Here is a 16149-nt window from a genome sequence, read left to right as displayed (position 1 = left end):
AACAGAACACGCAGTCAGTAGCCACCGTGTGTATGATACACACACCATGTACGTTCTGTACAAAGAAAGGGATGTGGATCCTATCTTCGAGGAGCACACAATTTAGGGAGCAATATTAGACTCAGAACAGAGTCAAAGAGAACACTACAGATGCACAAGGAAATGAGTAATTCTCTTCAGGAGGGGTATACGCTCTGTAATTCTGGCCATTAAAATTACATTACAGAATAATAATTTACTGGACGGGAGAGTTAACAATGCATGATTAAGCAAAAAAGCATGCTATAAAATATGATCCCGTTATGAAAACGTTTCTGCGGATGGGTTTGTGTGCATAGAAAAAAACCACATTACATCTATGGCTGTAAATCAGTGTAACCATTTTGGAGAGAAATTTGGCAACACCTAGGAATTCTACTTCTAGATATAGACACAGAAGTATAAGAAGATATTATAAAGAAGTTCACTGCAATATTTGTATCATTAAAAAAGGAAACAATCCATATATTCATCAAAAGACGAGTGGATCGACCAATTGTGGGATTCACATACGTGGAAATTGCTCAGCCATAAGACAGGAATGAAATTCTAACACCTGCTGTAACACAAGCCCTGAAAACATTATGCTAAATGAAATAAGCCGGCCACAATAGGACAGATACCGCGGGATTCCATTTACGTCAAGAACCTAGCAAGTAGAAGAGCCAAGGCAGAATAGGAGATACCGGGGGCTAAAGGGCATGGGAACAAGGAGTTATTAATTCATTAATGGGTACAGTTTCCACTGGGGACGAGGAAATCTGTTCCGGACATGGGCAGTTGCGAGGGCTGCACAACAGCATGCACGTATTTAATGCCGACGAATCTCACGCTTAAAAGCGGCTCAATGGTAAGTGCTAGGTTATGTATGTACTTAACACACACACACACACACACACACACACACACACACACGCAAAGCTGGCTACGGAAAGTCTCTGCTCTGAACGTCCGGGACGGCAGGAAGGCTTGGTTATGCCGCTCGTGCTGCCTAGAGTGTGCCCAAAATAACCGAATCCCCAAGGTGGTACAGCTTACCCCTCCAAGTTCGGTTTCTTACCTGTATCAAGCCTGGCATGATCTCTGGCAAAAGCAGGTTGAGGGTGTCCTTGGACACCCGCTCTATCACTTTCGTTTGCATCTTGATTGCAGCCAGATTGATCGGGTAATCTGCGGTTTGGATGATGGGGCAAAGCACTTTGATGCACTGCTCGGGGCTGATAGAAGTGGCCAGCACCGATGCTGCTTCCTCAGCAGATCTCACCACCTGAAACCAAGGGGAAATTGGGCCGGGAACAAATTTAAGAACGTTATGCTGCGTCCTGGAAGTACAAACGTCATGAAATATGAAACAGGACAGGAGATCTACGATTAAAAGCAACTTTTTAAAATGTTTGTTTACTTTTGGAGAGAAAGGGAAGGAGTGGGGAGGGGCAGAGAGAGAGGGAGACAGAGAATCCGAAGCGGGCTCCGGGCTCCGAGCTGCCCAGAACCCAACACCGGGCTCGAACTCACGAACTGTGAGATCATGACCTGCGCTGAAGTCGGGACGCTTAACCGACTGAGCCACCCAGGCGCCCCAGCACATCTACAATTTGCTTTGAAAATACTACCATAAACACGACAAAGTGAGGGTACAGATAAAACAGGAGCGGCAAAATATAACCTGTTGAAGCCAGAATGGACACATGGGGAGAATATTTCTTCCAGACATTCTTCCTTCTTTTGTGTTCTTAATGTTGGCTAATGCGATTTTTACTTTTATTCTTTTTGAGAGACAGAGCAAGTGTGTGTGTGTGCACACAAACGTGGGAGGGAGGGGAGGAGGAGGAGGAGGAGAGGGATGAAGAGAGGGAGGGAGAGACAGAGGAAGAGAGAGAGAGAGAGAGAGAGAGAGAGAGAGAATGAATCTCAAGCAGGATCCGTGCTCTCAGGATGGAGCCCAACACAGGGCTCGAACCCATGAACTGTGAGATCATGACCAGAGCTCAAGTCAAAGAGTCGGATGCTCAACCGAACGAGCCACACAGGCACCCTGGCTAATGCAATTTTTAAGTGCTACTGTAGTCTTGCTGTGCTGGGCAGTGAAGGCTCTATTTACCAAGACTATAATGCGAACCGACCCTCTACAGCAGCCGTGCTGAGACCCTGCTCGTTATCCTGTACCCTCAACTCCAGGAGTGTTTGTGTTCTTTTCATCACATTAGAACAAAATAAAATAAAATCTCATTAGTAAGTTATCAAGTTAACATGCTATTCTGTTCATAGTGATTTTCTTCCCTTCTGTACTGGGCCTAGGAGAACAGACACTGGCTTTGCAATGAAGAAAAGAAATGGTTGTCCATCTTCATAGAATCTGTAATCTCTAAAGATGGTCTTGAGACCACGCAAACATTACTGCTTTGGACTCTACTTTAGTCGTTTCTCACTTAGGGTCCCAAGCTGTGAGCGGCACTAAGGAAAGCTACAGCGGCAAATCCGATGGTAGACCCGGGGCTAATTTTAGCTGTATTACCTTAAGAATGTTGATTTTACCTTTTGTAAACATACAGATTCCAGGTCTTATTTGGGTCAGAGGGTGGATAACTGAACCACAAATAGTCGTTTTTTAAACCTTCAGCAAGATACTATGGATGTTCCACTACTGCTGAACAATAGCTCAATAAAAAATACTCCGAATAAAAATCCACACAGATTTAAAAGTTATGACTTACTCTCCTACAAGACTCACAGTCATATCATTTGAAACCCAGAGGGTTTCAATTTCTTCAAATATGCACCAACACTTCTTTTTTTAAGCTATCTCTACACCCAAGGTGGGGCTCGAACTCGGGGTCCTATCAAGAGCTGCTTACTCTACTCACTGAACCAGCCAGGTGCCCCGAAGTCCTCACCAACACTTTTGTTTTATTTATTCATTTTGAGTGAGAGAGAGAGAGAGGGAGGGAGGGAGGGAGGGAGCCTGTGTGCCTGAGCAGGGGAGGGGCAGAGAGAGAGGGGGAGACAGAGAATCCCAAGCAGGCTCCGCACTGTTGGTGTGGAGCCCAACTCAGGCCAAACCCAGAAACCCTGAGATCACGACCTGAGCCGAAACCAAGAGTTGGATGCTTAACTAACCGAGCCACCCGGGGGCCTCATCTCACCAACACTTCCAATTGTCGTTCTTCCTAGTGTATGTAAAGTGGTATCTCATTGTGGGTTTAGTTGTATTTTCCTAATGAGTACCGACATTGAGCATCTTTTCTTGTGCTTATTGGCCATTTGTATATCTTCTTGGGTGAACCGTCTATTCAGGTCCTTCGCCCATTTTTAAATTGAGTTATTTCTTTTCATTGTTGAGTTGTCAGAGTTCTTTATATATTACCTCATCAGACATAGGATTTGCAAAAATTTTCTATTCTGTGGGTTAAATTTTCCACCTTTTTTATGGTGTCCTTTGAAGCACTAAATTTTTTTTTTTAAACATTATTCTTTGTGACACTGCTTTATTTATTTTTTGAGTAAACTCTATGCCCAATGTGGGGCTTGAACTCATGACCCTAAAAGAGTCTCACTGACTGTCGCAGCCAGGTGCATCTGAAGCACAAAAGTATTTATTTATTTTATTCTATTCATTTTTAAATGTTTACTTATTTTTGAGAGAGAGAGAGACACACACAGCATGAGCAGGGGAGGGAGAGAGAGAGGGAGGGAGACACAGGTTCCGAAGCAGGCTCCAGCTCCGAACTGTCGGCACAGAACCCGACGTGGGACTCCCAACTCACAAGCTGTGAGATCGTGACCTGAGCTCAAGTTGGACACTTAACCGACTGACCCACCCAGGCGCCCTGTTATTTTATTTTTAAAACAATATTTTACTTTTTTTTATTTATTTATTTATTTATTTTTTTTTTTTAATTTTTTTTTTCAACGTTTATTTATTTTTGGGACAGAAAGAGACAGAGCATGAACGGGGGAGGGGCAGAGAGAGAGGGAGACACAGAATCGGAAACAGGCTCCAGGCTCTGAGCCATCAGCCCATAGCCTGACGCGGGGCTCGAACTCCCGGACCGCGAGATCGTGACCTGGCTGAAGTCGGACGCTTAACCGACTGCGCCACCCAGGCGCCCCAATATTTTACTTTTAAGTTATCTCACCACCCAATGTGGGGCTTGAATTTACAAGCCCGAGATCGAAAGTTGCATGCTCTGCCCACTGAGCCAGCCAGGCGCCCCGAAGCACAAAAGTTTTCAATTTTGATCAAGTCCAATTTATGTTCCTGTTGCTGTTGGTTACTTGTGCTCTTGGTGTTATATCTAAGAAACCACTGCTAAATCCAAGGTAACAAAGGTTACAATCATGTTTTTTCCTGAAAGTTTAGTTTCAGCTCTTTCATTTAGCTTTGATCTACTTTGTCTCACTGCTGTTTTCTAACTTTTCTTTTTTGATTTCTTTTGCTTATGTCTTGGTTCTACAGAGATATCTAATGCTACTGCTCTGGTGCCTTCTCTTAGAATTGCAGTCTGTACCTGACATTTCCTTTTTTTGTTATGTCTGAGACAATAAAAATCCTCATGGTTATCTCATCGATGCCACTGTAGGTGGTAGAAATATTGTGACTAAAAAGAGATGAGACAGGAGAGAGAGACAAACCAAGAAACAGACTCTTAACTCTAGAGAACAAACTGATGGTCCCCAGAGGGCAGGTGGGTGGGGGATGGGGGAAATAGGTGATGGGGATTGAGGAGGGCACTTGTGATGAACCTGGGGAGTTGTATGGAAGTGATGAATCACTGTATTGTACCCCTGAAACTAATCCAACTCCGTGTTAACTAACTAGAACTTAAATACAAACTTAAAAAGCACCCCCGCCAAATGTTTTTTTTACACAACTGTAAATGCATACAGGAGACAGATTTACAGGACTTCCAGGAAAGCTATCCTCATTATTTTATTGAATAAACTTTTAACAGATATCTAGTTCCCAGAGGCGATTTATTACCACTTGAAAATAATGATTCTTGTCTTCATTAGTTATCTCAAAAAACCAAATTCTTATCGGTAAGTGGAAAGAGAAGGCTGGCGATTCTAAGTAGAAAACTACAAGACAAATTACAGAGGAAATGAAATCAGGATTATTTCCTAGAGCTGGCTGTATTAGGGGAAAGCCCACGATATCACCATAATTCACTTAGTAGAAAAAATATGACTGCAACTCCATCAGATATTACCTGGAACATCAAAGTTAAGTGTTCGTTCGATTGAAATGATGGCTACTCTCCAAGGGTACTCTTCAAGCAATGTTTGTATGTTTCATGCAATCACATCAGAGGTACTGAGAATAAAATAGTAACTTAATCGTCAGGTAACTCACCTCCTTATGAGGGTCTTTATGTGCTTCCAACGTTTTCATGACCGTCAGTTCTGCATAGTTTTTAAATCTGGCTGGTTGATGCCTTAGGATTTCTCTTAAAACCTTTAACGCCAAAGCCCTGATGGTAGGCTAAGAAGAAATATTTTAATGTTTTTAATATTTTGGGTTGTAGACAATCTACTACATTTTCTGTACCTGTATTAAGGATCTTAACGTTGGGGCAGGGATAAGTTGTAGACAACTGTATAAAGCATACAGTATATGGCATAATTAAGTTTTCACATCTCTAGTTGAAAACTTACGTCATACTTCATATATTTGTAGGAGATCCAGAACCAACAATATTCTATGAAAAAGGAAATTTTACTTCTGAACTGGTTTAAATACGCAAAACAAGTACTCTTCTATAAAAACACTTTCAGCTACCTTTCATTTCTCCCATTGTCAATTGTTCCAAATCAACTGAGTTGTTGGTTTAGAAGACAAAGTACTCATAATGAAAATTTCACACGGGAAGAAACAGTAAAAGAGACCGATCTTCTCAATTTCCAAATTTGTGAAGCACTTGATTAGCAGGCAAGGACGGGCAATCCAAGACAGGAAAAACAGGCTATTATTTACATATTCTGCCATTTACCTCTTTATCCCCAAGGGTTTCAAGCAACAGAAGTAATATTGTTTTGAAGTGTTCATCCCAAACGCTGAAAGATTCCTCCTGTGTCAGTTTCATGAGTTCATAGAGGGCGATTTTTCTTTCCTCTACACGTTCATTATGGTTAGACAACTCCTTCAACAACTCTGCAACCAGGTCAGAATGGTCTAGGGAGAGATCTGGCAGGAGGACACAAGATTAATTCTGTAACTCTTGTTAAGTATGGGGATGACAACTTTAGTTTTAAGGGAAAAAAAGGACTAATTTCCTTTTCCATTTAGTCATCTTGAACCCATCAGTTTTAGTTGAAAACTTTTTATAATAAAAATTTACATGGAGAAAATATATAATGAACCCCATATACCCATCGCCTAGATTTAATAATTAGGCAGATTTTACCGTTCTTACTTCATCTTCCTCCCTCTCCATTCTTCCTGAAATATCTCTAGTAAATGGCAAATACATCACTTTATCTTTTATCTTTAAGTACATCAGCATGCACGTCTATGGTGTCACGCCAGGAGGCTCGCAATGTTTGATGCCTCCATTTTCAGAGGTACCAACAATGGCCAACAGATTGAGGTGGTGACAACGTGACCCTACCGTTGTAAAGTTCCCCCTCAATCTTTTTTTTTTTTTTTTTTTTGAGGGAGCTGGGGTATGGAGAGAGAGACAGACACAGAGAGAGAATAAGTGGGGGAGGGGCAGAGAGAATTTTAAGCAGGCTCCACACCCAGCACGGGACCCGAAGCAAGGCTTGATCTCAGGGCTGTGAGACATCATGACCTGAGCTGAAATCAAGAGCCGGATGCTCAACCGACTAAGCCACCCAGGCGCCCTAAGAAAGACTATATTTTACTTAAGGGGGGATTCAGAAACCTGAGGAAAGGAAATAGAGCTGAACCATTAGAACAGATGAGTTCAACGAGAGTAAAACTAACAGATGATAGGGAAGGAAAACGGAGCCAAAATGACGACAACATTCACTAACTATTAAAAAAAAAAGTTTGCTCTGACAACTTTCATGGAATTACAATTAGAACACTAACGTCATCATACACAGCGCACAAGATATGATTACTGAACTTAAAAATTTGAGATATGTGAGAAGACCACTCACATATATGAAGATCTATGACCACTAAGGTGAACCAAGTTGGGGTTTTGGAAGATCAAGCGGAAGAACCTCTATAAAGTGCAGAGCAAACCATGAAGAAGAAGAAATCTGAGTTTAAGAATAACATCAACATCTTAACTTGTAGGATGAAAACTGTCCACAGTAACTTCATTTATACAGACCAGCACTGGAACAGCATTGCCAGTTTAACAGGAAATACCAAAGCAGGATAAATGCGTCTCTATAAACCTCATAAAAGTCATTCCTGCAAAGTTCTGTTATCAGACTTGCACAGAGGATTGTTCCAGTAAGAGTGTATTTTATTTCGGCCCAATAAAGGGAAGTCACCAAAGAATGCTTTCCAGGGAATGCAGCTCTTTTCTCTACGAATATAAGCTTTGTGGTTACACTAGGAGATAATCAGAAATGACTAAAATGGTCTGGACAGGTGACTGACAGGAAAATCATTTCTGCCAAAGAAAACACATTTGTTACAAAACCGAACTACTTATATCGTACAAATGAGATAAGACTAAAGTCATTAATTCAGATAAAGTGTAACCGACTGTATTTCCTCTTCTGATAGACAGGCATCAAGGTCATGTGAAAAGAAAAGGCTCTGGACCCACCAAACCTGTGCCTCTGATCCTGAGTGCGACAGAGGTACATTCTTAATTACTGTGGAGGCTCAGATTTCTCATGAGTAAAATGGGAAAAGAGCACCGACTTCCTACTGTCATGGGGAGGACCTGGGCTGACTAATAGTTTTTCTTGTGTCTTTATGATAAATATTGGCCCAATTACAACTCTGATAATATTTCTGTTGCAGTGCTGAAAATATATGGGCTATTCTTTTCACTGGCAAACTTTGATAAGAGGATTCCTTGAATAACAGTATCATCCTCACCAACAGTAATATTCTGAAATTTTATGGTCTCTGGTAAACTTTACAAAAGTCATGTGGACATTAGTGGGGTGTTAGTTTTTTGTGACACGTTAATCTTGATAAATTTATCACTCATGTGTCTGTAATGTGTAGAGAATCATCTGAATAATAGACATACTAATTAAGTCTCAGAATTTCAAAACAATTTCTTTCTACAGAAATTCTGACTTAAAAAAATAACTACATCCTGCCAAAAGTTATGGATTTTAAAAACCAAAAAAAAAAAAAAAAAAGAGGAGGAATTTTGCAACCAGGCAGACATGAAAGGACAATCCAAAAACCAATGGAGGTCAATACGTTAAAAAGAATGGGTAATGTTAGCAGTGTTCACAATAAAATAGGCCTTTCTAACAAGGCCTTCCCCACCTCAAGTTTAAAAATGAACACAGACAATAAATGAAAAGAACTGCAAGATGAAGCTTAGAGCAACTACTATTTTGTTTGGTGGCTTATCCACTTTCAGAGAGTGTTTACTCAACGTAAAATGGCTATCTTAAGTTTCAGAAGTCAATCAAGTGTTATGCTGTGAAGAAATTTTCTCAAGTTCAAAAATATTCCACCCAGTTTAGATTTTGGTTATGTAATTTCCAAACATGTCTTCCTTTAACAAATGGGAAATATATGATCTTTAGTAAAGGAGAAGAGAATTAGACAATAAGTGGATAACCTTGCCAAACTGTCATAATTTTGGCTTTGTGATAATATTAACTCTCTTAACCTGAGCAGTTGGTAAAAACATAATTCTTCAGCCTCACAAATGAAGAGATTTTTCCATTCACCAAACTACAGATGACCAGGCCTGGGAACACAGATTTCTGAGCAGCATAAGCAGGGTCTCCACACCTGACAGTGGTGAACTACGGAATTTCAGGGCTCAGCCAGGGCAAGAAGGGTGTCCACGTGGAGTGGTGACCAGGTGTGACCTGTGAGAGCCCAGGGAGAAGGAGAAGGGCACCCATGGCCCCGGGAGTCAGAGCCCAAGGAGGCTGAGCGCACCCAGGTGGAGTGGCAGAGGTGAGGGGTGCAGGAGAAGGAGGAGGGGCAGAGATGGAAAGCTGGCTGCAGACAGGAGGACTGACCCAATACGTAACTATATTAAAGGGAATGAAAGGCAGGTTGCTCAGTGTCACAAAAGGGGGCTTATCCAAAAGGGGGCTGATGCCAAGAGCACATGACCTGAATCCAATCACAAGAGAACATCAGAACAGGAGGATACTAGAAATAATCTTATGGTGCTAAATTGAATTGGGAGTTTATGTAAACTCATAGCTCTTGATACAGAAATAAATAGGTACACACCAGTGTGGGTATGTGTGCACATGGACAGACATACGTATACATATACTCCCTTAGCTTTGGCCGCTGAGAGGTCTTAGGGGGAGTGATATCCCACTAGCAGTGGCTACACCTAGTGCTCAGACTTTAGCCTTTAAAGACCATTTTCTATTAAATGAAACCGAAGACCGACCCCTGGGGAAATGACTGATTGGAAGACTCAAGCAGGGACAGCACAACATTTTGTCATGCCGGATGCAAGGATGGGGACACTGGCAAGAGAACAGGTCAAATCAAAGGCAATCTGAGCATCAACACAAATAATGATATTACAAATTATAAACGGTTGAGTACAATGCAAACCATGAGTTCATGTAATTATAAATACATAAGTGAAACTTTTTAAATGAATACATTTTAACACAGTTTTAAAGTACCACCTTACAAGGCACTTACTAATTATACTTTTTTTTTTTTTTTTTTTTTTAAATGTTGACTCCTTTTTGAGAGATATAGAGAGACAGGGCATGAGCAGGGGAGGGGCAGAGAGGGGGGGAGACACAGAATCTGAAGCGGGATTCAGACTCTGAGCTGTCAGCACAGAGCCCGATGCGGGGCTCGAGCCCACGAACTGTGAGATCATGACCTGAGCCGAAGTCGGATGCTTAACCGACTGAGCCACCCAGGCGCCCCAAGCACTTATGAATTATAAAAAGAGTAACTTCACAGTGGAGAAGCGTGGTAAGCACCAACATAATCAGGTGATAAAAGTTTCTATCACCGGTCACTGGGCAAAGTGAAACCATTTATTAGCTGAAGAATGGACTGTCACTTCTGGGACACTGATGCCAAGAGCACATGACCTGAATCCAATCACAAGAGAACATCAGACAAACCCAAACTGAGGGAGACGCTAAAATATAACTGGACTTCACAAGGGCCTTGGTCACTGAAGGAGACTACAGAGACATGATGAGATTCTGAAGTGGGTCCTCTGGCTGCAAGGTATTCTCACTGGACAAGTGACAAAACCCAAATGGGGTTTCAGGACAGGCGATTATTAATGCACGAATGATAATCACCTGGTTCTGAGGCGCATCTTGGGGTTATGTGGGAGAGGGTCTGTGTTTAAGGAGAGCACATCCTCAAGTACTTGAGGTGACGGATCATCGGTCTGAAGCTTACTCTCAAGAGGTCAAGAGAAAGTTCTTTGTGCTGTACCTTCATTTTTAAAATTTTTGATTGCTTTAAAATTAAAAAAAAAATTGCAGCTGAGGTAAGAAATGTCAGCGGACCCGGTCTGGTCTGCCAGCTTGTGACGGCTGTACCTAAGTAACTTAAGAACAAAGCTGCTAAGCTACAGGTCTCAGTTTACTGGGCTGCTGGAACTACGCAGGGATTAAGGGACAGGCACACGCTACGTCCAATGCATTCCCTCCGGTTCTGTTGCCGCCACAACTAAACCTCAGCAACAGAGCCAGCTAATTGTGACAGATCAAAATACACCAAAATCAATCATTTCGGCAGTTTATAGATTCTTCTGTAATTCAGAGTTAGTTTGGCAAGTTGCCATAATTTTGTCTTTGTGATAATTGAGATATATTAATACTTAAAAAAATTTTTTTAAATGTTTATTTATTTTTGAGAGAGAGACAGAGAGAGAGAGAGAGACAGAGCGAGAGCAGGGGAGGGGCTGAGAGAGAGGGAGACACAGAATCCGAAGCAGGAGCCAGGCTCTGAGCTGTCAGCACAGAGCCTGACGCGGGGCCTGAACTCATGAACTGTGAGATCATGACCTGAGCCGAAGTCTGACGCTTAACAGACTGAGCCACTCAGGTGCCCAAAATTTTTTATATTAAAAAAATTTTTTGTTTTAATGTTTGTTTCTTTTTAAGACAGAGAGAGACAGAGTGCAAGCAGGGGAGGGGCGGGGGGCGGGGGGGGAGACAGAATCTGAAGCAGGCTCCAGGCCTTGAGCTGTCAGCACAGAGCCTCATGTGGGGTTCAAACCTATGAACCACAAGATCATGATGTGAGCCAAAGAAGGACGCTTAACCAACTGAGCCACCCAAGGTGCCCCTAAAATTTTTTTTAAAGTGTTTCTTTTTGAGACAGAGAGAGACAGAGCACGAGCAGGGGAGGGGCAGAGAGAGACAGGGAGACAGAATCTGGAGCAGGCTCCGGGCTCTGAACTGGCAGCTCAGAGCCCGATGTGGGGCTCGAACCCATGAACCACAAGATCATGACCTGAGCCAAAGTCGGGTGCTTAACCAACTGAGCTGCCCAGGCACCGCGATACGTTAAGACTCTTAACGTGACATATTGGTAAAAACATGATTCGTCAACCTGGTTGGTAATCAAAGAAATAAAAATGAAGATATTTTTCCACTTACCAAATTATAAAAATTAAAAACAGATTGCTGATCTCTAACTTCTCAATCTTTCTAGTGATTAAGGAAATGCTATCATTGGGATGACCTATTTTATATCCATCATGGTGACAAAATTTTAAAAGGTTTGAGTATTCTGTGCTGGTGAAGCAATCAGCACTACACCTCATCTGGCCAAGTATTCGGAGTCAGTAAGTGGGTAGGAACTCTCAAAACTTCAACTTAGATATCCCTTTATCAAGCAATTCTATCTCTAGAAATCTCTCAGAGTAAATTACTTACATAGGTGCATAAAAGCTTATGCAGAAACACGTTCACTGACAGCAACACTGGGGGAACAAAGGAAAACCAGAAACTACCCGAGTGTAGTATCATACGAATGTTAAGGGGGGGATTTTCAAATTCAGCCACATACATTATCTATTATTTTACATTACTTGAATCTTCAGTAAAAAATTAATGACTTATATAAATTTGCAGAGAAAAATGTAGTTCCTTCTTACTAAAAATACCTAAGCCATATGCAGTGTTTTGTACTTTGTCTCTGTACATCTTCCTCGAACCTAACTGCAAAGTGTGGCTGGAAGGGCAGATAGGTAGTACATATCCATCGTCCTTCAGAAGGGACGCTGAGGAACAGTCAACCAAGCACCGGGCCAGGCAGCGGAGTCAATGTTGGAACTCAGTCCTATGCCCTCGGTCCAAGCCGCTGACAGTGTTGGAGTTGGTCCTAAGCTGACTTCAAATTCTAATGGTGACTTTGTCCACACTTGGTCGTGAACGCATCTTATGAGAGTTTATGATTTCACACTTTATTAAAGGGCCCTTACAAAGAATGAGTAGTTCTTCAAAGGTTTTGTCACGCTGGTCTAAAAATTAACGGCTGGATGGCGTCTAGAGGTAAATTAAATTTAAGCCGCAGGCGGACTTCACTTGTTTCTGGGCGGTCAGTATGGTTTTCCTGGTTTTTGAGGATGATGTCAGGGTTACCCTGTTTCTCACTCTGGGGCAGAAAACTACCAAACCACCAGAAAGGAGCTCCTGGAAGATGGGGGAACACCTCTCCATTCCGAAGCTCCTTACTTCTTAGGGAGTTACGGTATTTCTCCTGCTCCACTGATTACCAGCCCCCGAAAGCACAGGTGACCAAACATGACCCACGACCTACCGTCAGGAAACTGGTCGGCGTCGTCGTCAAACATGGCTTCCTTGAGGGCAGACTTATTGAAGGGACTGATGCTATCTGAATAGTTATATGGATTATAGTCTCGTGAGCGTGGGGAGGAATGAGCAGGCATCGACTGGAGCAACGAAGCTTTGTTATCAAGGGAGGTTTGGCTTGAGTCGGTAGCATCGCCTCCTGCCCTTGGGTCAGGCATCCCGGGACCGCCACACATCTATTAATGGGAAGGGGAAGGCGCAGAAAATTAACTCACTTTCAAATATCTCTTTGAAATTCTAAAAAAGATGTTTCTCTGTTGCTTCAAAGGAACCAACATGAGGAGTTAAAACTTACATTCAAAATGTCAAAGCTTATTGTAAAGATGTAAAACAGAAACAAAAAAACCAAAACCCGCAGCTGTGAGAGCAAATAAGAACCATAAAAGAATGTTGTTTCCAATGACTCCTGCAGTTCCCTTGCCAAGGGCTTGACCAAACAACACGCAGGCAATTACAGCTCCCTCTGCCAGTTAAAGACATAAAAGGACTTTCACTACCAACACGGAACTAAAAGCTGCCAGATTCCATTGTTAAGGTAGTAAATCACACAAGGACAGGACGTCAACAAAGTATAAAAGAATCAAATTTTGGGGTTGCCGGGGTGGCTCAGTTCGTTAAGTGGCCGACTCTTCATCTCGGCTCAGGTCACGATCTCACAGTCCTGAGACTCAGCCCTCCGTCAGGCTCCATGCTGGGCATGCAGTCTGCTTGGGATTCTCTCTCTCCCTCCCCCTTCCCTGCTCTCTCCCTCTCGCACGTGCACCCTCTCTCTGTGTCTCTCTCTCAAAAAAGGAAAAAAAAGGGAGGGGGTTGTCTGGGTGGCTCAGTCGGTTGAGTGTCCCACTTCTGCTCAGGTCACGATCTCGCGGTCCGTGGGTTCGAGCCCCGTGTAGGGCTCTGTGCTGACCGCTCGGAGCCTGGAGCCCGCTTCGGATTCTGTGTCTCCCTCTCTCTCTCTGCCCCTCCCCTGCTTGTTCTGCCTCTCAAAAATGAATAGTAAAACATTAAAAAATAATAAAACACTTTTAGCAAAGGCCTCAAGGCTTGTAACTTTTGAAAGGATGCCTGATGGAGCGCATGAACACACTTTTATCATAAAACATCAATACTAACACTGATTCTAATACTAGCATGAAACTCATTACTACCATCAGATCACCATCACCACCGCCTACTCAGCAACTATGTGCTAAGCCATTACTCAGGTGCTTTACTAATATTCTTCAAACATTCACCGTGCCAGGCTTCATTCTTGGCAGTGGGGATATATTAACGAACAAAAGAGAATGCTGTCCACCTCCACGGAGTCTACATTCTAGTTGGGGGACAGACAGTACAAAACGTAATGAATGAGTAGACAGAATGGTGGAAGAGGATTCGCGTGCGGGAGGTGGTGCCGTGTTAAAGGGACCGTGAGTGGTGCGGTGGGAGGGAGGCAAGTGCAGACCAGCTAGGGTGGTCGGAGTAAGCCGTGCGAACCGAGACTTGAAGGAAATCAGCCAGGAAGCGGGTTTAAGACAGAGGGAACAGCCCAGACAAAGGCCCGGAGGCAAGAGCATGCCCGGGAAGTTCAAGGAACAGCAAGGAAGCCAGTGTGGCTGGAGCAGAGGAAAGCGGGAGGAGACGAGGCCAGAGAAGGGACAGGGAAAAAAAGCCTGTTGTGTAGACGCTGGCTTTTATTCTGGGACGTCCCACAGGGTTACAAGCGGAGGTGTGCCAAGACATGACAAGGGTCACCGGCAAAATCAAGGAGGCCGGTTAGGTGCCGATTTTAGCAGCCCAGGGGAGAGAGGACTGATGGTAAGGCCGGCTGGAGTCAGAATGGCAGTGACGGAAGTGGACGGAGTTTGGATCTATTTTGAAAACGGGACGACAGAGCGAGCGTGCAGGATGAGACAAAGAGGGGCGTGAGGACAACTCTCCGGTCCCAGGCTTTTGGCTGAGTGACTGTGCTACCAACCGCGACACGGAGGAGCAGCTTCGTGGACGAGACTGCAGGTGCGGCAGGAAGCGGGCTGGAGGCATGTGAGCTCCAGAGGGAAGTTGGGCTGGACAGACTCGTATCGCTTCTGACACTGACAACACCTTTCAGAGTACAATGTCTTCGCCTCATCTTCCTAACACAAACACTGAGCTTTAGACGCGATAATATCATCTGACTACTGGGTATCTGCCAGGAAGCGGGATTTGAAGTTACTTCGGCCAGAATCCTGTGTGAGCTCCCCACCCCGCACCCTGCGATCTCTGAGCAAAAAACGTCTCAGCAGTGATTCTTACCAAACCGTTATTGCTTTTGGGGTGGGGAACCTCAAATATGAGTGGTGAGCCGGCTCTGGCCCGATAGCACGGGGAGAAAAACAACAGCGGGAAGGCAGAGGAGGGAGCCCTTTCGAGATGTGCTGAAGAACTGCCGTGCTCCCCAATTCTGCAAATGCTGAGAAACCACAGATTCCATAGGAAATGACGGGATGGCTTGTTCTGAGAGAAGTCTACGCAGCAGCAGCAGGGTAAAAGACAACTACTCTTTTTTTTTCCTTCCCTCGCCCCAAACAACTACTCTTTGTATGAACAAACTGAGCAGTATTCACCAATGTCAGAAAAACGGGTCATAACATTCTTCACTGGAGCCACACAAACCGATGACACAAATCTCCACCACTGCACTAAGGGGGAAAGAAAAATCGAAACACATTAGGTCTTACGAGACCCATGTGATCCGGCCCACGTTCCAGCCCCAACCCTCTCACAACGATCCAACAACGCTGCCTCTCATCCCGGTTCCCGACTAGGCACAACTTGCTCTCATCTACATGTCTTTGGACTTGCCACTTCTTCTATGGGATTCTCCTCTCCCAGATCTTGTACGGCCCCATTTAGGTCTCGGTGGAAAAATCACCTACTGAGAGAGGCCTTCCCTGACCGATTAATCTCAGACAGATTCACTTTGGGGAGCCTGGGTGGCTCAGCTGGTCAAGCGTCCAAGTCCTGATTTCGGCTCAGACCAGGATCTCACGACTGGTGAGATCTCTCCACACACGGGGCTCTGCGCGGACACCGCAGAGCCTGCTGGGGATTCTCTTTCTCTCTGTGCTGGTCTGCTTGTGTGTGTTCATGTTCTCTCTCTCTCAAAATTAACAAACGTTAAAAAAACCAGAT

At 43.7% G+C, this 16149-nt stretch overlaps 1 protein-coding gene across 8 annotated transcripts in view; it reads right to left on the bottom strand.

The window, feature by feature from the left end:
• The window catches only part of CLASP2 (cytoplasmic linker associated protein 2), a 182194-nt gene that overhangs the window by 5257 nt on the left and 160788 nt on the right, over nucleotides 1–16149 (bottom strand). For all 8 annotated transcript variants that reach the window (XM_047098781.1, XM_047098785.1, XM_047098782.1 and 5 more), the window contains 4 exons: nucleotides 12941–13169; nucleotides 6030–6223; nucleotides 5393–5521; nucleotides 1100–1306 (listed from right to left, as the gene is read on the bottom strand). In XM_047098781.1, coding sequence (XP_046954737.1) covers nucleotides 1100–1306; nucleotides 5393–5521; nucleotides 6030–6223; nucleotides 12941–13169 — 759 coding nt within the window. The remainder of the gene's footprint in view (nucleotides 1–1099; nucleotides 1307–5392; nucleotides 5522–6029; nucleotides 6224–12940; nucleotides 13170–16149) is intronic.

This window comes from Lynx rufus, unplaced genomic scaffold (assembly GCF_022079265.1).
Source record: "Lynx rufus isolate CCGP_SWC_20201006 ecotype Redwood Valley unplaced genomic scaffold, mLynRuf1.p SCAF_5, whole genome shotgun sequence".
Taxonomy (NCBI): Eukaryota; Metazoa; Chordata; class Mammalia; order Carnivora; family Felidae; genus Lynx; species Lynx rufus.
Note: the sequence above shows the minus strand (reverse complement) of the source record. Positions and strands in the feature narration are given on the sequence as shown.